Source organism: Malaclemys terrapin, chromosome 1, assembly GCF_027887155.1.
Source record: "Malaclemys terrapin pileata isolate rMalTer1 chromosome 1, rMalTer1.hap1, whole genome shotgun sequence".
Lineage (NCBI taxonomy): Eukaryota > Metazoa > Chordata > Testudines > Emydidae > Malaclemys > Malaclemys terrapin.
The window spans coordinates 316,695,129-316,714,996 of NC_071505.1; the positions used below are offsets into that span (position 1 = coordinate 316,695,129).

Consider the following 19,868-nt stretch of genomic DNA (forward strand, 5'->3'; position numbering starts at 1 on the left):
TACAATGTTCAGTGAAGAACGACATTCCTAATCTCATATTTACTCTAATGAATTTGTATGCACCCACATATTTACTAGTGTGCTTACTCATAAATAAATCACATCTAGACTATACACCTGGAATTACAAAGAAAAGCTGTAAACGTCTGCATATGTAAGTGAATTTCATGATTGAAGTCTTCAGAATATTTGTTTTGCATGCAAAAATGTTTTGAAAGCTAGAAACTACTGTAAAATCTACACTATAGATTATAGATATCAGATGATACCAGTAATTTTGTGAGTTTGATTTATACCTGAGCTATGTATTTTTTTTACAGAAAATGGGTGTTTACTGAGTGTGGGCATTATTTTGTTTTGGATGAAACTGTTTGTATTATTACAGAGGGATGAATGGATGACCTTAGATTTTATGTCTCTGAAAACCACATCTGCAGCATCACTCAAAGCTGAAAAAGAGACTGAAAAGTTATTGGAGCAACAGAAAGCCCAAGCAATTGAACAGGTAAAAGGAATTATTTATATATTGCACCAGTTTTCTCTGTATCTTCCTAAATGCAGTGTATAGTTTTGTCATACACAAACTACATGTACTCTAAATTGCTTAAATGAATCCTCTTTTAGATTACAGTTTTATTTTTAAAATCTTCTTAAAATAGTATTTATTGTCCATATGGTGGTGGTGATTTTATACTGGTAGGTAACTTGTTTGGGATGAGGGAGAGAATTTACTTTAGGGAGCTTACCCTGTGATAGGAAACCCATAAAATTAAATGTCAGTTAAGAAGAAAGCCAATTCTAGTAAAAAAAATTATGATTAAACTAGAGTGAAAAGATTAAATAATAAAAGTTAATTGTATTTTTATGGCACCTATCTGCCATAATACTTGAATCACTTTACAGAATCTGTTGAATAGGTAGAAATTGGCAGACTAGGGGGGCTGACCTTCTGCTCAGTTCTGCAGGCAGATGGCAGACAAATATTACCTAGAATTTATATGCCCTTAGTCCTCCCTTTGACCACCCACTATTGTAGAGTGTTCCAGTTTGCTGTTATGCCTCTACGAAACATCAGTGTTGGCATGCAATTTCTATTTGGATTCAATTTATAGCATCCTAGTTCTTGTCCTTACTAGCTTTTGAGAAGGCGTGAAGGGGGTGATGTTTTGTTGTTGCCTTTTCAGTTATTTTTTTTAACTTTTCTATACTCCTAAAGGAGTCTTCAGTGTTCAGTCCAAAAATATATGATGAATTCTTAATTCTAAGGGATATTAGCATTAGGAATGTGGTATATGATTATTTACATGTAGTTTCTGATTCTCAGAAGGTATATTTGAACAGATCCTAGTTACCTACTTGTGACGGGTTCCCTGGAGTGCAACCTGGAACTGGGGTATTGCTAAGCCCTCTGTCTTACCAACCTTGGGTCCCTCTCACACTGTGATGCTGGGACAAGCTGCAAACCCCATCCAAATACGGCACTTACACATACATCCACAGACTGGGACACACCCATCTGAGTTACATGAATGCTTTCACCAGCCAATTCATGAACCAACAATAGAGAGGCTGCAGATAATTCCCCCAGCTTCCCAGCCTAGGACCCCAGGGCTGTACCGTCCTGCCCTCGTCAGAAGCCTGCCCAGTGTAAGTTTATGACTGAGGCTACAATTTAGTCATGGGTATTTTTAGTAAAAGTCATGGACAGGTCATGGGCAATAAACAAAAATTCATGGCCTGTGACCTATCCATGACCTTTACTATAAATACCCCTATCTTAGCTGGGGCGGGGCCCTGGGGTGCCACTGCTTTGGGTGGGGTGCCCTGGGTGCCACTGCTCTGGGCGGGGGTTCCAGGGAGCCGCTGTTTTGGGGGTGGACCCTGAGGCCAGCCCCACTGGCCGCTGCTCGGGTGGTCCCAGGGGCCAGCAGCCGGGGGCTGCCGAGCAGAGGCTCGTGCGGCTGTCCCCGGAGCCGCTGCTCTGGCTGCCCATGGGACCACTGCTCAGGTGGGATTCTTTAGTGCTATGAAGTGATGTAGCGGAATGTTTAGTTTAGTTCTTGTTTAACAAACTGTAGTTTTGAAAGTACACTCATCTGAACTGCAAAAGGAAGTCTTACAGAGATTATTCTTTGGAAGAAAATATTGAAGAAAATGATGTCCAGTACTACTGTATATAGAAAAGACCCACATTTCCTCAAAACATTCATAAATATTTTCTACGTACAATTGTAGTTGCTTCTTCACCTGGCTATTTTTAATGAATTAGTATTTTTTTAAAAAAATTGAAAGTTACAGTGCCCTGTCAAACTTTTTGTTTTGAAGTTCCAGCACCAGGTTTGTTAATGAGATTGTCATTTGGGTACATTTAAACTGATTACATTTCTATATGGATCATACAAAATAATTAAAAAGTTGTAACAGCAGCTGTTAGACAAAGTGGATTTTTGTGCATCAGTTGAAAATTGTTTTCTGTAGTCTAGAATTTCTGAAAGAGAGCTGAACCCCTACTGGAAAGATGGTGGAACAGGTTTACCGCCAGAAGAGGGTGAAGCAACTTCAGTTAAAAAAGGTAAAAAAACAAGTTTTAGTAAGAAAAGCTATATGTATTCCCCTCAGAGACGTTTACGTTGTTGAATGGTCAGCTTAGCAGGGCTCCCAGTTACATACAATGAAGACAAATGAAATAAAACTTGTTTCAGTAGCAAATATTGGGTTAAAATCATAATACATTGTTTTGCAGAATATTTCTTGACTGATTTATAATCTTGAGTGGTTTGACCTTCAGTTTCTACACAGATTTTCTCTCATTTGAACTAATTAAAGAAAAAAATGATTCCACCAGGACATGATATATTGTTGTCATCTCATTTGATTCCTTTCATTCCATTACACAAATTACAGTTTTAAAATATTCAACTACAGAAATCTGTGAGTCACATTTAAATGAAATACATTAAGAATGCAGTTTGTGAAAAACATTATTTCTGTAACCTTTTCACTTCAGTCCTTACCTTTGGCTTATCCTGTCTATTTCCAGCAAGTGCAGCTATGAAATATTTTTTCAGAATGTCACATAGCATTTATAAAACATTAAGAAGGACTCTTATATGCTGGGTTGTAGGGAGTAGTAAGGGGCCCATATTGGGAGTCCATACCCACTTATTCTGTGGGCAGTTTGTATGGACTATGGGCTTCCAGGGGTCTCCCTCAGGCCAGCGATCACACGGACAGGAACACCCATAGCCTGGCTCTAAGAGCCATCTCTTCTCCCTAAGAGGCGAAGAGCAGCAGAGTCCTTCATGATCTTGGGAACCCTACTAACATCCCCAGCAAAAGAATCTATTTACTAATTTAGTTTTGCAGGAAAGGGGGATTTGATTTGCATGTGAGGGAGGTGACAGAAAGTGGACTCAAGAAAGGGAATGCCCATGTGCTGCTCCTTCCTGCAAAACATCCATTATATGTTGAAATAATAAAATGGAGAAGATTACAGAAAATCAGTTGTACCATCAATATATGCACAATGTTAAACTAAATAACTATGGAAATCTTTTATTGTCTCTGTTTTCCTTTTTCTCCCCCTACTGTATGTTGCTCTTGCTCATATCATATCATGTCTAAAATTAGGTTGTAAGATCCCCAGAACAGGGACTGTGTATTTTATTTCCATGCCTTATCCCTTGTACGTGTTACGATGCTGTATAAATAATACATCTCTCTCCCAGGAACACCTGCTCCATGAGATGCACTCTGTTTGTCCCTCCCCCTCAAATGTGACACTTGCAGGCAATTCAGATTCATCACCTTTCCACACTCCATCAGTGAAACATCTTGCGAGTGGGGCCTGTGGCCATATGCACATTATGCATGGGGTGTACTATTGGCAATGGCTAGGAGCAGCGGTGTTGGATGCCGACTGCCCCCTCACATTTGGCTCCAGGCCTTCTATGTCAGGATGGGGGGCAGCAGGGCCACAATTGAGCGAGTGGCATTGCAACCTAGTGCACAGAGGTTGCAGTGCCACAGGTTCTTGCCTAAGTGGGCAGTGGGGTAGCCAGTGCTGCTGCTCCTTGCCATTGCTGTGGAGATGGCTGTTGCACCAGGGCTCTCCCCAAAAGAGCCTGCCTGGCCTTGACTTGCTTCCAGCAGCCTGTTTCCCCCCTCAGGGATGGGAAGTGATGCTGCACCTGGGTGAGCCAGGCTGGAAGGCAGCAGCTTAGTGTCACACAGACTTGGCAGGCGAGGCACAGGGGTCTGTGGATGCAGTGGGGATAGCTCCACAGAGATTAATAGTGTGTACCAGGTCAAAAATTTCTGGGGGTGCCCCTGCACCTTGCCACCGTGCACCCTCAATTACTACTTTTTGTAATGTCAACTCTGAGAGACTCATCTGGCTCAATGGGTATGTCTACATGGGGATAAAAAAACGCAGTTGGCCAAGTTAGCTGTCCTGGACTCGCAGAGCTTGGGCTCTGCGGCTGAAAAATTGCTGTGTATGGGTTTGGGCTCAGGTTGGAGCACGAGTTCTGGGACCCTGCAAGAGTGGAGGGTCCCAGGGCTAGAGCTGGAGCTTGGGACCCTCTGAGGGATCCTATGTTTGGGCACCAGCCTGAGCCCAAACATCTACACATCAATTCGTAGCCCTGCAGCCCAAGCCCCGTGAGTCCGAGTCAGCTGACCCATGCCAGCTGCATGCATGCCATACTCCCAGGTACCCCTGTTTGGTTCTGCTTGTTCTAGTAGAGAAACCAACAAACTACAACTCTTCAAGAAACTGACCATCTTTGAATTCAACTAATGTAAATTTCTAAGAAGAAATATTTGGTGAGAAAGACTAGAAGATTTGCATCTGTTTTCAGTTTCATGTATTCAGGATAGGGAGAAAGACAATATTTTATTACAATATTTTCAGTTGGGGCACGAATATGAAGGTAGAAAGCTAGATATACTCCATGTCAGCATACAAAATAGGTCTAACTGAGCTAATTTAAGTTTCTGTGCTGCATGTAGCATATACAATAAGTGTTAGGTAATAAAAGCTAACCCTGAAATACAAAAATATCATATCTAATTCTTTTGTTCCTTTAGTTAAAATGGTGGAAGATGGTGGATTAAGTTGGTTAAAGAAATCCTATCAAAGGATGAAGGAGCAGGCTGAGAGAGAGAAACGAAATTTTGAGGAAATTGTAGCTGAAAGATATGGGGTAAGCATCTTAAGAGGAAAAGTATTCTCCTTGTTTACAGTTTTTAAGCTTTTGGGAAAGGTCAAATCCCTGTAAAGGCAGAAGTATTTAATGTATAGCTTAAGACATGATCAAGCTCTGCTGAAAACAATCCATTCTTGAAACTTCCATCAGGTGATGAAGGCGTTAATGCTGTCAGACTTCGATTTGCATGATTTTGCATGCTACCTTTTTTCACTATGGGGTACTAGACTGTAGTTAAAATATTTCTATCTTTCACTTCACCCAGGTTCTTATATGGTCCCCATTATCCTGGTATCTGAGCACCTTCCAAAATTATCTGTATTTGTAGAGATATTTCTTTCAGACCTGTGCCCAGGTGTGCACACAAGAAGTTTGGCTATGTCTGCGGTATGAGCAAGGGTTATGATTCCCAGTTTGAGGGGACACACTTGTGCTAGTGCTCATCGAGCTAGTGCGCTAAAAAGCATAGCATAACTGGGGGAGGATGGGCAGCAGTGGGCAGCAGCACAGGGTAGCCATGCTGGGAGTGTACCCCATGCGGGTTTGAACGCCGGACGCCTAGCCCATGCAGCTGTTCACCGTTGTCCATGTTACCCTGGCTTTACTACTAATTTTAGGATGCTAGCTCCATGAGAGCTAGAGCAAGTGTGTCCACACGAGCTGAGAATCCCACCCTGATCTCCAAGTATAGACATACCCTTTGTGATGGTGTTATCCATGTAACAAGTTGGAGAGTTGCATGATCAAATTAATTTATCATATATCTGTTGGCAACTTTACCTGCAATCCATCTCTACCAAGAATGCTTCTCACTTGCTAAACCCTCTGAGTAGTTTTCAAAAGCTAACCTTTAAGAAAACAAACTGCCACAAAAACATACCTCTCAACCCCACCCCGCAAAACATGGTATTGGCTTCAAAATTATTGGTGAAAGGTGCAGGATATATGGTATTCAATTGTATACCAAGAATAGGTTTAAGAATATTGTAAGGGGACAAATGCTGAGTTTTCTTTGAGTTTGTTAGTGCTGCTCTCTGACATTCTGGAGATGCTGGGATGGCTTCTTACTACAACCAGAAAATTTGACTCCTGTCCTCCTTGGCTTGTGAATGCCAGAGTAGTAGTACTGGGGGCAGCAAGTGGATGAAATTGTGTTTCCCTAAGTGAGGCAAGGTGCCAGTGATTCTTCAGGAAAGCTACCATGAGGTCCCTACTGAAAAAAGTTGATGCTGAATGTCATGCAGCCTGCCAACTGCTATACTGTTCTGTAATATCCTTTTTTTAAAAAAAACAAAGGTAATTCAGAAGTTTGTGACAGGATAAGCATACAGTTTCTTAGATTTCCTTGACCCTGGTCAGTCAGACTTTAGGCCTAAATATTGGGTAGAAACTTCACTGGTTGTGTAAATCGTTGATTTCTTTCCAGTGATGGTTAAAGGTTAAATATCCATGCTGATTAGTTTTAGAAATGTCCCCTGTGATATTATCACAGCTGCATGAGTTATGTGGCCATCGCAAATTTAGACCACTAAAACCGTTATACCATATAACACTATCATGTATTCTCTCTCTCATGCTTGTTATTAATATGGACATAATTTTAAAAATAATGCCATTAAAAATAATGCCATTATATTTTTTCCTTCTGTCTTGTAGTCAGTGGAAATATTTCAGTCGAGATGGGAAGAAGCTGAAGAAGCTGCATCAAAACAGGAAAATGAATATAGAAAAAGAAGATGGAGGAAATTTAACTATTCAGAGAATGAGCAAAAAGAGAGAGAGCACCACATGGAAAAAGAAACACAAGTTGAAGGTGACAGAATCAAGGGTATGTGTAAAGGACATTCTAGAGATAGGCATAATAAGGTATATCCACTGGAAGAAAGAGATTATAGAAAAGACAGGCCAAGAGAAGAACGAGAATATAGACATCGTAGCACAGACTCTGAGTTCAGAGACAATTGTTCCAAAGCAGCAAAACATTCTGATGAAAAACGAAGTCAGGAGACAGTTTCCTCTCTAAGCAATTTGAAATATAAATTTTTGAAACCTTCTGAAGATGATTTGTCATCTGTTAATAAAGACTGCAAGCTACAGCAATCCTCATTAAAACTACCATCTTGTAGCTTTTTGAGCAGCAATTTCCAAAAACCTGGTAAGGAAAGTGAAGAAAAAACACTGTGGAGCAGAACACATATAGAAGATGAAAATGAGAAACCAACATTAGATCAAAAGCCATTGAAAATGGAAAAAACTACTTATGAGGGAGCTCCAAAGACTGAAAGAGAGAAGACACAGGAAGAGAACTTTGGAAACACCCCCAAGAAGAAAGTGCTATTGCCAGACAGCAAAGCATCATATTCTGGGTATCTTATGATTTATTTTGCTAGATGTCATTTATATTTTCAGGGTAGTTTGTAGGAGGTATCTGTCTGCTGCCATATCTCACTGGGCTGTGATCTTATCAGATCTCCAAACATGTTTGAGCCTGATTAGTTCTTGGATGGAAAACTCAGATCTGTAGAAAATGATTTAGTAGATGTGACATTCTGAGTCCGTGATAAACTAATGCTCCAGCATGGTAGCAGGGGGCCCTGTAGGGCTCGGTGGTGTAGTCTTTTTGGAAAGACTTTAAGCATATCTTATCTCTGATAGTCATTAAAGACCAATTGCCCATGAGTAGGGGTGCAAGCATTAGTAACCTGGCAAAATTTACAATTCAGTAGCTTCATTCTGCCTACCTATATTTCCAGTGCGGTTTCCTTTGGATGCTGACAGTATACTACCCTATGTGACCCCAACAATTGTATAGTATTGCTGTATACTGAACTACTTAAAGAACTACTTATTCAACCCTGGAGATAGCTGCACTTCAGTGTTGAGTGAAGTGAAATGTATATTTATGTAAATATGGTTTATTAAGTCTCTTTGGGATCTTTTGGAGGTGAAAAGGCACCATGTAAATTTAAAGTTGGTGACATTACTGTTTTCCTTAGAATATGTTGGAGGGCTGAGAACACTTATGCAGCTTTTAAAAATACATTTCACCATAGTGATGTAGCATTTTAGCTTTTAAGTGCGTTAAAGTGGCTCTTTTTCTGTAGAATATAGTGTTTTAATCTTGGAATTTAACTTCCTTCTTGACCCTTTGGTAGGGAGTCATCGCTTTCAAAGCTAAAGTAGGTAATGTAGGAAATATCTATTTTGATTTGACATGTACTGTATTTTCAGTCATATTGCCCATGACCGTGGATTACTTTACCCTTCCTTTGAACATTGGTGAATAGTAAAGTCTGCTTCTTACTATTGAGATAGGCTGTGGAATAATATTTCATCTACAACTTAAACAAGTAGAACCTACTTGTAAGTAAGTGACCGGGCATGCTGAATGGCAAAATAACTGGGGAAAACTAAGGTAACAATATAGCATGGCTAGATTTGGTAGATTAAAGAGATGAGGTCATATGTTAAAGTACTAGGTTTTATTCAGACATAAATGACAGAGAAAGTATCAGTCTGAATGTATATTTTCTGGGGAGTTAAAAAGTGACTACAAAGCAATATGTAGTAAGAATTACTGTTCTTCTGTTTGTGTTGGAATAATGAAGGAAAATAGAGACTAATCATGGAAAGAAGTTAGAAAATCACTGGACTTTTATGCAGGTCCTGGCCACCCATCTTTTATATCATCACCAAGACCCCAATCCTGCGAACACTTGTGCACGTGTTTAAGTTTACTACTGTGAGTAGTAAGTCCTATTCAAATACTGGGACTATTCTCAGTAGTAAAGTTGAGCATGTGCGTAAGTGTTTGTAGGATTAAGGCCCAAATGAAATCTAAGTTTGAAGAATTTAATAAATGTAGGAAAAGTGGGCAAGCAATGAAGTGCTCAGCAACAAGAACATGTGAGGAGGCTGATAAGAAGAGTCCAGATAGAAAGAGGAATTGATGAAAATAGTGATTTCTTTAGGAATGTCTACAGTTATGACAGTGTGTAGAGTACAGGCACTGCCCGCCCAGGTAGCACAGGTATAAATAGCGGTGTAGATGGTTAGGCACTGCTTAGGCAATTAGAGTGCTCTACACTCCTGAACTCCTTGGGTGTATACCCTACATGCTCCCACACGCCCAAGCAGTGCCTCCCATATTTACACTGCAATTTTTAGCAGTGTAGTGTCCCATTATCTCCCCTTTGCCAGAGCTTTCCCCCCATCACCCCGCTGCTGGAGCCTTTCAGTGCAGTGTGTAGTTACGTGCCACAGTGACAAGCGTGGACACAATCTGTCTTTCACTGTGGCGTATAGCTATGTGTGTACTGCCTGCACTCTGCACACCACTGTAAGTGAAGACATAGCCTTTGTTTCCCCCATATTACGTTATTTAAGTTACTGATGAACAGGTCTTATGGGCAGATTATAAGTTAGCTTTTGGTGATGAACAGTTGGTTTCCAACATCAGGGAGGAGTTTCTTATAGCAGTGTTCAGTCTTTTCAGTTATAAAAGCAGACAAGCAGAGTTCGACAGTTACCTGGCACTTTGCAGGTAGGTGGATGTCTCCCAAACAACAGAGGCACCGAGAGTGTCTGTTTCTAACTGGGATGGATGGAGGAAAGCAGTAGATGTGATGTATCTTGATTTCAGTAAGGATTTTAACACAGTCCCACAGGGCATTCTCATAAGTGTCCTAGAGAAATGTGGACAAGATGAAATTTGTATAAGGTGGGTGTACAACTGATTGACAGACTATACCCAAAGAGTAGTTATCAATGATTTGCTGTCAGACTGGGTCCCTCCATATAGTGGGTCTCACACTACAAAATGGGGAATAACTGGCTAGTCACCAGTACTGCTGAAAAGGATTTGGGGGTTATAGTGGATCACACTGAATATGAGTCACAATGTAACGCAGTTGCAAAAAAGGGTAATATCACCCTTGGGTGTATTAACCGGAGTGTCATATGTAAGACACAGCAGGTAATTGTTCCATCTTCTTGGCACTGGTGAGGGCTCAGCTGGAGTACTGTGACCAATTTGAGAGCCATGCTTCAGGAAAGATATAGATGAATTGGAGAGAGTCCAGAGGAGTGGAACAAAAATGATAAAAGATTTAGAAAACCTGACCTCTGAGGAAAGGTTAAAAAAAACTATGTATAGTCTTGAGAAAAGAAGACTGAGAGAGGGACCTGATACGTTTTCACATATATTAATGGCTGTTAGAGAATGGCGATCACTTGTTTTCCGTGTCCACTGAAGGTAGGACAAGAGGTAATGGGCTTAATTGCAACGAGAGATTTAGGTTAGATATTAGGAATAACTTTATAAGGATTAATAGGATTTCAAAGGAAGTTGTGGAATCCCCTCTTTGGAGGTTTTTAAGAACAGGTTGGACAAACACTTGTCAGGGATGGTCTAGGTTTACTTGGTCCTGCTTCAGTGCAGGGGGCTGGAATTGATGACTTATCACTCTACAGTTCTGTGATTTGACTACATCTATCTATGAAAACAGCCTTCCTGGTGGCCAACACTTCTGCCTGAAGTATGGAGAAATGGGGGTTGTGATGACAAACCCTCCCTTTCAGTGTTCTTCAGTGACAAAGTTGCATTACATCCTCATCCTTGATTTCTACCTAAAATTTCTTCTGAATTCCATGTTAATCAGGTTATTCATTTGCCAGGTTTCTTTCTGAAGCCACACCAGTCCAGGGAGGGAGACACCTTACATTCTTTGGATATCAAAAGGATACTGGCCTTCTACTCAGACAGGCTTCAGGGACGTCTTCTAGACTTTGTGTCAATTGCTGACAGATCCAGAGGATCTGCAATTTCATCCAAAGACTTTCAAAGTAGATTTCTGTGCATATTATCTCTTGTTATTATCATAGAATATCAGGGTTGGAAAGGACCTCAGGAGGTCATCTATTCCAGCCCCCTGCTCAAAGCAGGACCAATCCCCAGATCCCTAAATGGCCCCCTCAAGGATTGAACTCACAACCCTGGGTTTAGCAGGCCAATGCTCAAACCACTGAGCTCAAACCACTGAATGCCAACATTCATCTCCTTCTAGAGTGATAGCCCATTCTACAAGGTCCCAATCTTATTTTATAACCCTGTTGAAAGATGTCCCAGTTGCTGAAATTTGCAGAGCCACAACCTAGTCCTCAATACATATCTTTTCCAAATATTATGCTCTGATTCACGCTTCTAGAGCAGATGCTGCAGTTGGCAATGCAGTCTCATCTTCAGTGTTATATCTGACTCTGAGGCTCCCACCTCCATCAAGGGATACTGCGTGGGAGTCACCCAGAAGTACAGCATCATTATTCATGTTGTGCAGTAACTGAACTTCTTGGAGATGTGTCCCTTATGAGTGCCCCACTACACCCCCCTTTTTGCCCCCTTCTCACTGCTTCGGAGTCTTGCGTCTTGGGACTTTGCAGTAGAGAAGGACCTTGGGGCAGTTCACTTGTGCAGCTACATATATCCTTGGAATGGGCCAAGGGGAGGACTAGAGCTGAATGGACACTGCCACCAAAAATCTCCCATGAAAGGTGCTTGTGTGGTGGTGTTTGCTCAATTATCCATGCCTCATACTGACAATGTACTTGTTAATTTTCTCTCTCCCAACAAATACAGAGTTTCTTTAGCTTTTAAATCAGAGTTTTGGACAATTATGACAAGAGTTAATTAAAAGTTGCAGGCCTAGTAATACCTGGCTGATTGGATGCCTAAGGGATCTCCTCAGAGGAAATGTCTATCCAGATAGGATGCTGTTTGCTGAAAATCACGCTTAATAATAGGCCTAAAATATTATGTGCATTGGAGTTTAATTTGAGACAAGCTGAGAGAAAAATACTTTTGAGCTGAAAAAGTGCAGATAATGATTCAAGCAATAACTCCGCTGAGAGCATGTACAAAATAATAAATGTCTCTTACTCTGACTAATGTAATACCCCTACTGTTTGTTTTATTGCTTTACAATATGTAGGTTTAGGGGATATGAGAAACAAGAGCTCCAGAACCTTTAATTTTTCTGTATATTTCCTTTTTATAAGGAGTTAAACTGTTGTCATTGCCTCTCTTGGGGTCAGATTCTATTCCCATTGACTTAATGGATATTGGATTGGGCCCCTGAAATGCAGGCAGAAATGGTTTGAAAAATTTCCCCAGGTTAGCCCTGTGATAGCTCAGACTAAAATGTGAGACCTGTTTAAAAGATCTTCCATTTTGCGAGTCTCACAGGATTTAATCATGCACATTATGTTCATCACGTTAAGCAGCATATTCTTTCTCTGTTATGACAGCATGTCTTTAATTTTTTTAATAGTTTGGTTGCTCTCATTCTTGTAGCATTCAGTAATGCTTTTGAAATGACTTCTCTGTTATGTAATGTTGTATAGGAAGTACTGTGGCAAGTGAATTAGGATTATGCTCAGGTTTTTTACACATGTAGATAGAGCAATATAAACATTTTCTGTAGAATTATAATCCTGTCTTATGTTACATAAATAAGAAGAGTTAAATGCAACAATAAATACCACACACAGAAATTTATCACACAACAGGGCATTACCTACACTTAAATGATCAAGAAATGTTTATTCTTGTTCAGAGTTTATAAAATACGTAACTTTCTAACAAATACATCCCCAATATGAACAGACATGGCTAAAAGCACTGTGACTATGTCAGAGCAAGATTATATTTTGAGGCAGAATTTGAAAGATGGTTATATTTCCAAATCTTGATGCTATTTCCAGGATAGTCTTCTCTCATTTAAGTGGACAGTACTGCTTGTGACTGGGTTCCCAGGGAGTAGTCTTGATTGTGGGACCACTGAGCCCTTCAAACCACCAGCCTGGGCTGCCTCTCACACAGTGATGCTGATGTCAAATTACAAACTCTGATATGCACTGCACTTACACAGAGGCACACTAGTCTTTGTAAACTGAGCTGAGATTTCCCAAGCACTTCATCCAAAACACACTGTTTTAGGTAAAATATAAAACAGGTTTATTAACTACAGAAAGAGATTTTAGGTGATTGTAAGTAGCAGGCATAGAGATCAGAGTTGGTTACTTAGACTGCGCGTTTATTTTTGTTTTTAAGTTCTACAAACTAAGCGGGATTTGAATCAAGCAGTGTCTCACCCTGACAGATGGTACAAGCAGGTTACAGATCCTCAGTACACAGAGTGGACTGGATCATCCTTCCCCAGTTCAAAGTCTTTGTCCTCCAGGTGTTTTGGGGGTGGAGGGTTTAGGGGAAGGCCCATTTATCATGTCTCTTCCCCTCTTTTATGTTTTCTCCTAGCTTGCTGGAAAGATTTTTGCTGTGATGTGGGAACAGGCAGTCTCCATTGCATACATGCTCTCTATGAGAAGTCTCTGGGAGGGCCATTGGCAGAGTGGATTCCCTTTAATGAGCTGTCAGTATGTCTTGCTGATCCTTTGCAATTGAAAGGTTGGTTGTGGGCATCTCCCAACCTCACAGCATATTTCAGTAACACACATAGCAATACTTCATAACTTCACATACAATGATAGTACATAAATCCAACAGGATATTAATGTTCAACAGATCAAGATTTTCAAAATGATACCTCACAAGGTATACTTTATACAAAACATATCATACTCATATCACCAGGGTGAATATGGAGGTTTCCAGGGTGCTACTTTGGGGTACAGAGGATCATGCTGCTATAACAAGGTTGTCCTGGGTGAGCCTCAAAATGGAATATGTCTTCCAACAGCTAAAAACAGAGCTAAGAGCTATTCAGTCAGCTTGGGGTGGGAAGTGCATTCCTCTCTCAATAGGAATTGTTTTACCGGCTAGATACACATCTTATAGGTGTGAATTTCCAGCTATATTAGCTATAAATCGACTATTTTAAGGCTAGAGTAATTTGGACATAAAATGCCATGTGTCTGCATGGAAAAGAGATTTTCATATATTTTCAGCCAATCTGGTTCTCTATGGCCTTACTCATGTAACTGGGAAATGGTTCCAGTTGCCCAGCAATATTTGGTTTTCAGTAGCTGAGCAGTGAAAAGAGCAATGAATTATTTTGCTGAATGCAATCTAAGTTTGTTTTTAAGTCTTCCTAATGGTTATAAATTAATTTATGTTCTGGAGACATCTTTTTAGGATAATTCCTAGCTATCCTGCATTTTTTTAAATTGTTATTAGTAGTATTAGCACTTTCAATCTTTAAACCACAATATGACCACTAATTATTCCTACCACTGCCCTCTGTAGTATTAACTCCATTTTACAGATGAGGAAATTCACTCTTGGAACAATTCTGGTGAAATACCTTGTGTAAAGCCACTTGGTAAGTCAGTGGCAGAGAGTGGGATTGGGACTCATGCGTTTGACTCCTAGTTCGGTAGGCCATTGTATCCCTCAGAATAGGAACAAAATTTCTAGGGGAGATTCACCAATTAACTTTCAATGTAGATTCTAACATATCAGCTATAATATTTTCATAATCAAAGGTTGTCTTCTGAGTAGATAAATCTAAGAACAACTTAAGCTTTTGGAAATGAAGAACTACATAACCTACCAGTTGTTTATCCACTTGGAGGTTTTCTTGTTGCTATGGAGATGATGTCATAAACAGAATTATTTCATCAGGGCTTATCAACAGACTTATTGTTATGAGATGGAGACCAAGGTTCAGTGCTAGAGAGGACGAAGGATCTTTGGCTATTGCCAGGCAGGATGATTTGGTACTGCTGGAAGGACTAACTTTTTGGACCCAACTGGTCTGTCCTGTCAGGAAGCTATACTGCATGCATAGCCCACTTTTACCTTCTACTGGTTGTTTATTGCTCCCTCAAGCCAAGAAAATGCACAATACATAGTGCTTTTCATCCCAAAAGATCCCAAAACCAAAGGAATATTTAGCTTTATGCGCATCGTGTTTACACATCTTTTTCAAAAGTTCTTGTCCTTTAGAGAGATTTAGTGACCATGAAAGGATTTGTAGAAGGATAGTTGTGGTTATGATGGCTTTAAATTACTTTCAGCACTTGAACATGTTTGCTAGTGCAATGATTGTTAATTAGGTAAATATTTTTTTGTTTCCTCTGGGCTGTGAATGTTTGTGGTATTTCAACCAGACATACTTCAACGGATGGGACTTCCCAGGCCCTTAGTGAAGAGGAGATGAACAGACTGGGAGCCAAGATTGTGAAAGCAGAACTGATGGGAAATTTGGTAAGGTTTTTGAAGATTGCCCTCATTTACTGCAGATGGCATGTACTATAGCTCACAGAGCTTGAATTGGCCTCTCTTTTCGACCAAAGCACTATGAAAAGCCATTTGATCAGGCTCAAGATTTAATGTGCAACCTTCTTCATAACTTCTCCTACAAACAGATATACCCTGTGGTCAAGGGGGGAGGGGCTTCAGCCCCATAGAGATTTGTAGAATAGGGAACATGTCAAAAACAATTTTCTCTTTATGGTGAGAGTTAGAGAACAGTGTATAGAGGTTTTCTGTTGAACAGGAGGAAGGGGAAACTTGCAATGTGCTCCTGCCAATTTCAAAATAAAGGTGGAAGGCATCCTGATTTCCTGTTATCACCACAGAGCTAGGGTTACCATATTTTAAGTGTCCAAAAAAGAGGACACTCCATGGGCCCCGCCCTCGCCCCAATTCTGCCCCTTCCCCGCCCCCTGCCCTAGCCTGGCCTCGCCCCAACTCTGCCCTCTCCCCTGGACGCTTTGCCCCCCCTTCCCCTCCCCCTCCCCTGCTTCCCGTGAACATTTGATTCGCGGGAAGCCTGAAGCAGCAGGCAAGCTGGGGTGGGGGGGCGCGGCCCAGGCCAAGAGGCTCTGGCCCTGGTGTCTCCCGCCCGGCTTGGCTCGGGCTCCGGGGCGCCGGCCCCCAGCCGAGCACCCCTGGCCCCCGACCCCGGCCCTGCACTGCCGGCTCCAGGCCCCGGCCCCGGGCCGAGCGCCCCCCTCGGCCCCGGGCCGAGTGCCCCTCGGCCCCGCACTGCCCGGCCCCCGGCTGAGCACCGCTGGCCCTGGCCCCGGCCAAGCACTGCCGGCCCCAGCGGCTCCAGCCCCCGGCCGAGCACCGCCGGTCCCTCCCTCCCTATTTTCCCTGACATGTCCGGCTTATTGGGATTTCTCCCCGGACGGGGATTTGAGGCCCCAAAAGCCGGACATGTCCGGGAAAATCCGGACGTATGGTAACCCTACACAGAGCTCAGTCAGCAGACACTCGTAGTTCATGCTGCCCTGCAGTAGTACATGAGCGCTAAGCATCAAGATTATGATTGTAACCTGTCCCTAGTGGGGTGAGCTCCCCATGAGTCTCTGGAGCTCCTAACAGCTGCAAGTTTGGCACCACAGTCTGAACTGGAACTGCTAAAGTAGACTGAAAAATCAAGAACATCGCTGTGTGATTTGAAAGACTCTTGTTTCCAAAAAAGATATTTTTATTACATAACACTATAGATACATTGTACTGGTTTATCTGATGCCTTTTAGCTAATGGTGATAAGTGAAAACTGTGTCCAACTAACTTCCACTCTCTGACACAGAGGTCCTTGTGGTTTGCTGATGCTGAGAGAGGTAACACAGTAATGCACAGTTCTGGGAACACCAGTAGATTGGCACATGCCCCCCAGTTTTTGTGTATTATTTATTTATGAATTTATTTATTATTTGTCATGCGTATTGTGGTAGCACCTTGAGGTGTCAACCATGTCAGTCTCATTGTGTTAGATTGAGGCTATGTTTTGCAAGTTATTGTGTCGTGCATAGATGCTCTTAAAGACGTACTGCAAAAATCTAATGGACAATGGTGAAAAATGTCCATTTTAGAAACAATTCAACCGGTGTGGTCCTTTATGTATTTTTTTTTTTTGTTTCTAAGGATGATTTTTTTTCATGCATCTATGCTTGCTGCATGAGTCTCCCCTGAAGCAATAATTCTGTTTGACATCATCTCTACAGCAACTGCTGTAATTGTGAAGTCACAAATAAGATTATAACTTTGTGCAGGGAACAAGAAGTGGCTTTCAGACTTTTTTTTATTTAGGATGCCCTCGCAGATTATTTTTCACACAGATCTGTGTCTCCTATTGGTATTTCCAAAGTCAATATTACACGTTTTATATTTTTAGGGTGGCAAGATGTCCTGATTTTATAGGGACAGTCTCGATATTTGAGGCTTTTTCTTATATAGGCACCTATAACCCCCCAACCCACATCCCGATTTTTCACACTTGCTATCTGGTCACCCTTTACATTATAAATAACTATGTGCAGATCTTATTTTACATCAGTATTTTGTTTTCCCCTTTGCATAATCATCAGAATAAATGTGTATGCAGCATATTTTTAAACAGAGATGGCTTTTAAAGAGACACTGCCAAGCTGAAATCTAGTCAGCTTTTAGTTCTTTTCAAAGCTAACTTTTAGTGAACTAAAAGTAATTTCAGATACTACATCTTTCCCCTTAAGTCTCACTGCCAATTTGGGGGATTTTAAACTCGTATTTTTTAATATTTTTCTCTTCCCTATTGATATTTGGAAAAACCCACGCAAATAAGAGAAATTGGATATTTGGCCCTCCAGGGGAAACCAGTGAAACTGACTATACACTAAGTGCTATAAAATGCATAAAGTAATCAAAATCGTGGGGGACATGGGAAACCCATAATTTTTCTAATTCTCTAATTTTTAGTCATGGTAATCTTAGCTGATACATGTAACAATACAGGGAAACATTTGGACAGAAGTATGATTTTACGCTGTCAGTGTTCTTTTAAGTAACAGAAGAAAATATTCTCAATAAAAGCACTCTTGTAAATACAAATGATGTATATGTGAGGTATTTTGCAATTTTGTTTGATTTCAGTTAGTAATAGTCAAAATTGTTATGTGTAATGCTGCTGTTAATTTCATATTAATTATTTTAATTATTTATATTGAAATTAATTTTTATCATTGTGTGGAATCAGCAATTTAGGCCTGTTTCCCTTGTTTAATAATAAATGTAAATCAAATTAATTAATTTGTTACATTTTGCTCTATTGCTCTGAATTTAGCCCATTGAGGCTAAATTGCTGTGATTTATGTAATAGGAACTATGCAGTGTTGTTGTAGCCATGTCGGTCCCAGGATATTAGCGAGACAAGGTGGGTGGAGCAGCTTCTGTTGGTGAGAGACAAGCTTTCGAGCTACACAGAGCTCTTCTTCAGGTCTGCAGAAAGGTACTGAGAGTGTCACAGCTAAATACGAAATTGAACAGATTCAGCATAAGTAGTTAGCACATATTCTAAGGGAACTATCTGTTCAATCTTGCATTTAGCTGTGAAACTCTCAGTACCTTTCCCAGACATGAGGAAGAGCTCTGTGTAGCTCAAAAGCTTGTCTCTCTCCTCAACAGAAATTGGTCCAATAAAAGGTATTATCTCATCCACCTTGTCTGTATAATGAGGAGTGGAAGAGAGGAAATATCAGGAAAAACAATTAATGGGAGACTGCAAATAGGTCTTACTCTTCCATCTTTGGGTCATCCAGAACCCAGATTAGACTCAATCTCAGCCCAGATTCCGAGGTGGTGTTTAAGGGAGGGTAAATCTATGCAGTAGAAGCAGCTGTAAGATTTGCTCCCTTAGACTCTTTGTGGAACTTATAAACTAAGGGTGTTGCTGGAAAAGGATGTCCATTATATTAGATTAGACTTACCTCTATTTGCTTTTCCATTTGTATAATGGCTGTTATGCTTACCTACAGATTTTATGAGCATAAATTGATTAATATTTGAACAGTGCGTTTGAAAAGTAATGTGTTATGGGAGTGCTATTTTTAAAATGATATGCTTCAGATACATCTGTCTTAAGTTTTTTGGAAAAATTTCTGATCTTGTACCTATAATAAGGAATTGTTCAAATGGCACTGGCATTACAGTTAATAGTACTTCTCTATACATGTGAGCTGGTGTTTTAAAAAACAAACAAAATATGGAGAAGCAAGAGAAATGGACAGTTGGGATATATATTTTTGTAAATAAGAGCTAAAACAACTGAATTAATTCATTTTTATCATTTTCTTTAAAGGATTTAGCTTCAAAGCTTCAAGCCCAGCTTGAAAATGCACGTAAACTAAAAGAAAGTAGAACAGAGACTCCTGCAAGACAACCTGAAAAGGAGGTAAGGGAAAAATATTCCTCCATTGTTATGTGCTAGCACAAAAATCACAATGCAGGTGAAAAGTACCGGTAGCAATGATATTTTTAAATTCAGATGTTGAAATTTACAAAGGCTATCTGTAAAAGAGCCAAGACAGCTAGTGAGTGCTAAAATGTCAGAGTGTATAGCTGTAGGGAAAATGTCATAAACTCCTTCTGGGTGCAGTTCATCCCAGTGCATCCTTCATGAGAGTCAAATTCCTGTTGTAATTGAATAGTACACCTCCCAGTGATTCCATTGGGAACAGGATTTGGCTCTTACTACAGCTCTTAAGCAGTGTGTTAAGCCATTGCATGGCATCTCGAAACTGGGTATTTTTTGCCCACAGTATTCAGGTTTCACTTTACTTTGCTTACATTGGTAAAATAATGGCAAAGTGTCCGTTGTGTCTTATCTCTTCAGGTGATGCTGAGCATATTCCCATTGCAGTAGTTTACTTTAA

At 40.6% G+C, this 19,868-nt stretch overlaps 1 protein-coding gene across 1 annotated transcript in view; it reads left to right on the forward strand.

The window, feature by feature from the left end:
- Positions 1–19,868, forward strand: part of CWF19L2 (CWF19 like cell cycle control factor 2) — a 174,895-nt gene that overhangs the window by 39,099 nt on the left and 115,928 nt on the right. Inside the window, exons 5-10 of the mRNA XM_054015545.1 lie at positions 386–505; positions 2,479–2,572; positions 5,092–5,207; positions 6,867–7,576; positions 15,336–15,432; positions 19,295–19,387. Coding sequence (XP_053871520.1) covers positions 386–505; positions 2,479–2,572; positions 5,092–5,207; positions 6,867–7,576; positions 15,336–15,432; positions 19,295–19,387 — 1,230 coding nt within the window. The remainder of the gene's footprint in view (positions 1–385; positions 506–2,478; positions 2,573–5,091; positions 5,208–6,866; positions 7,577–15,335; positions 15,433–19,294; positions 19,388–19,868) is intronic.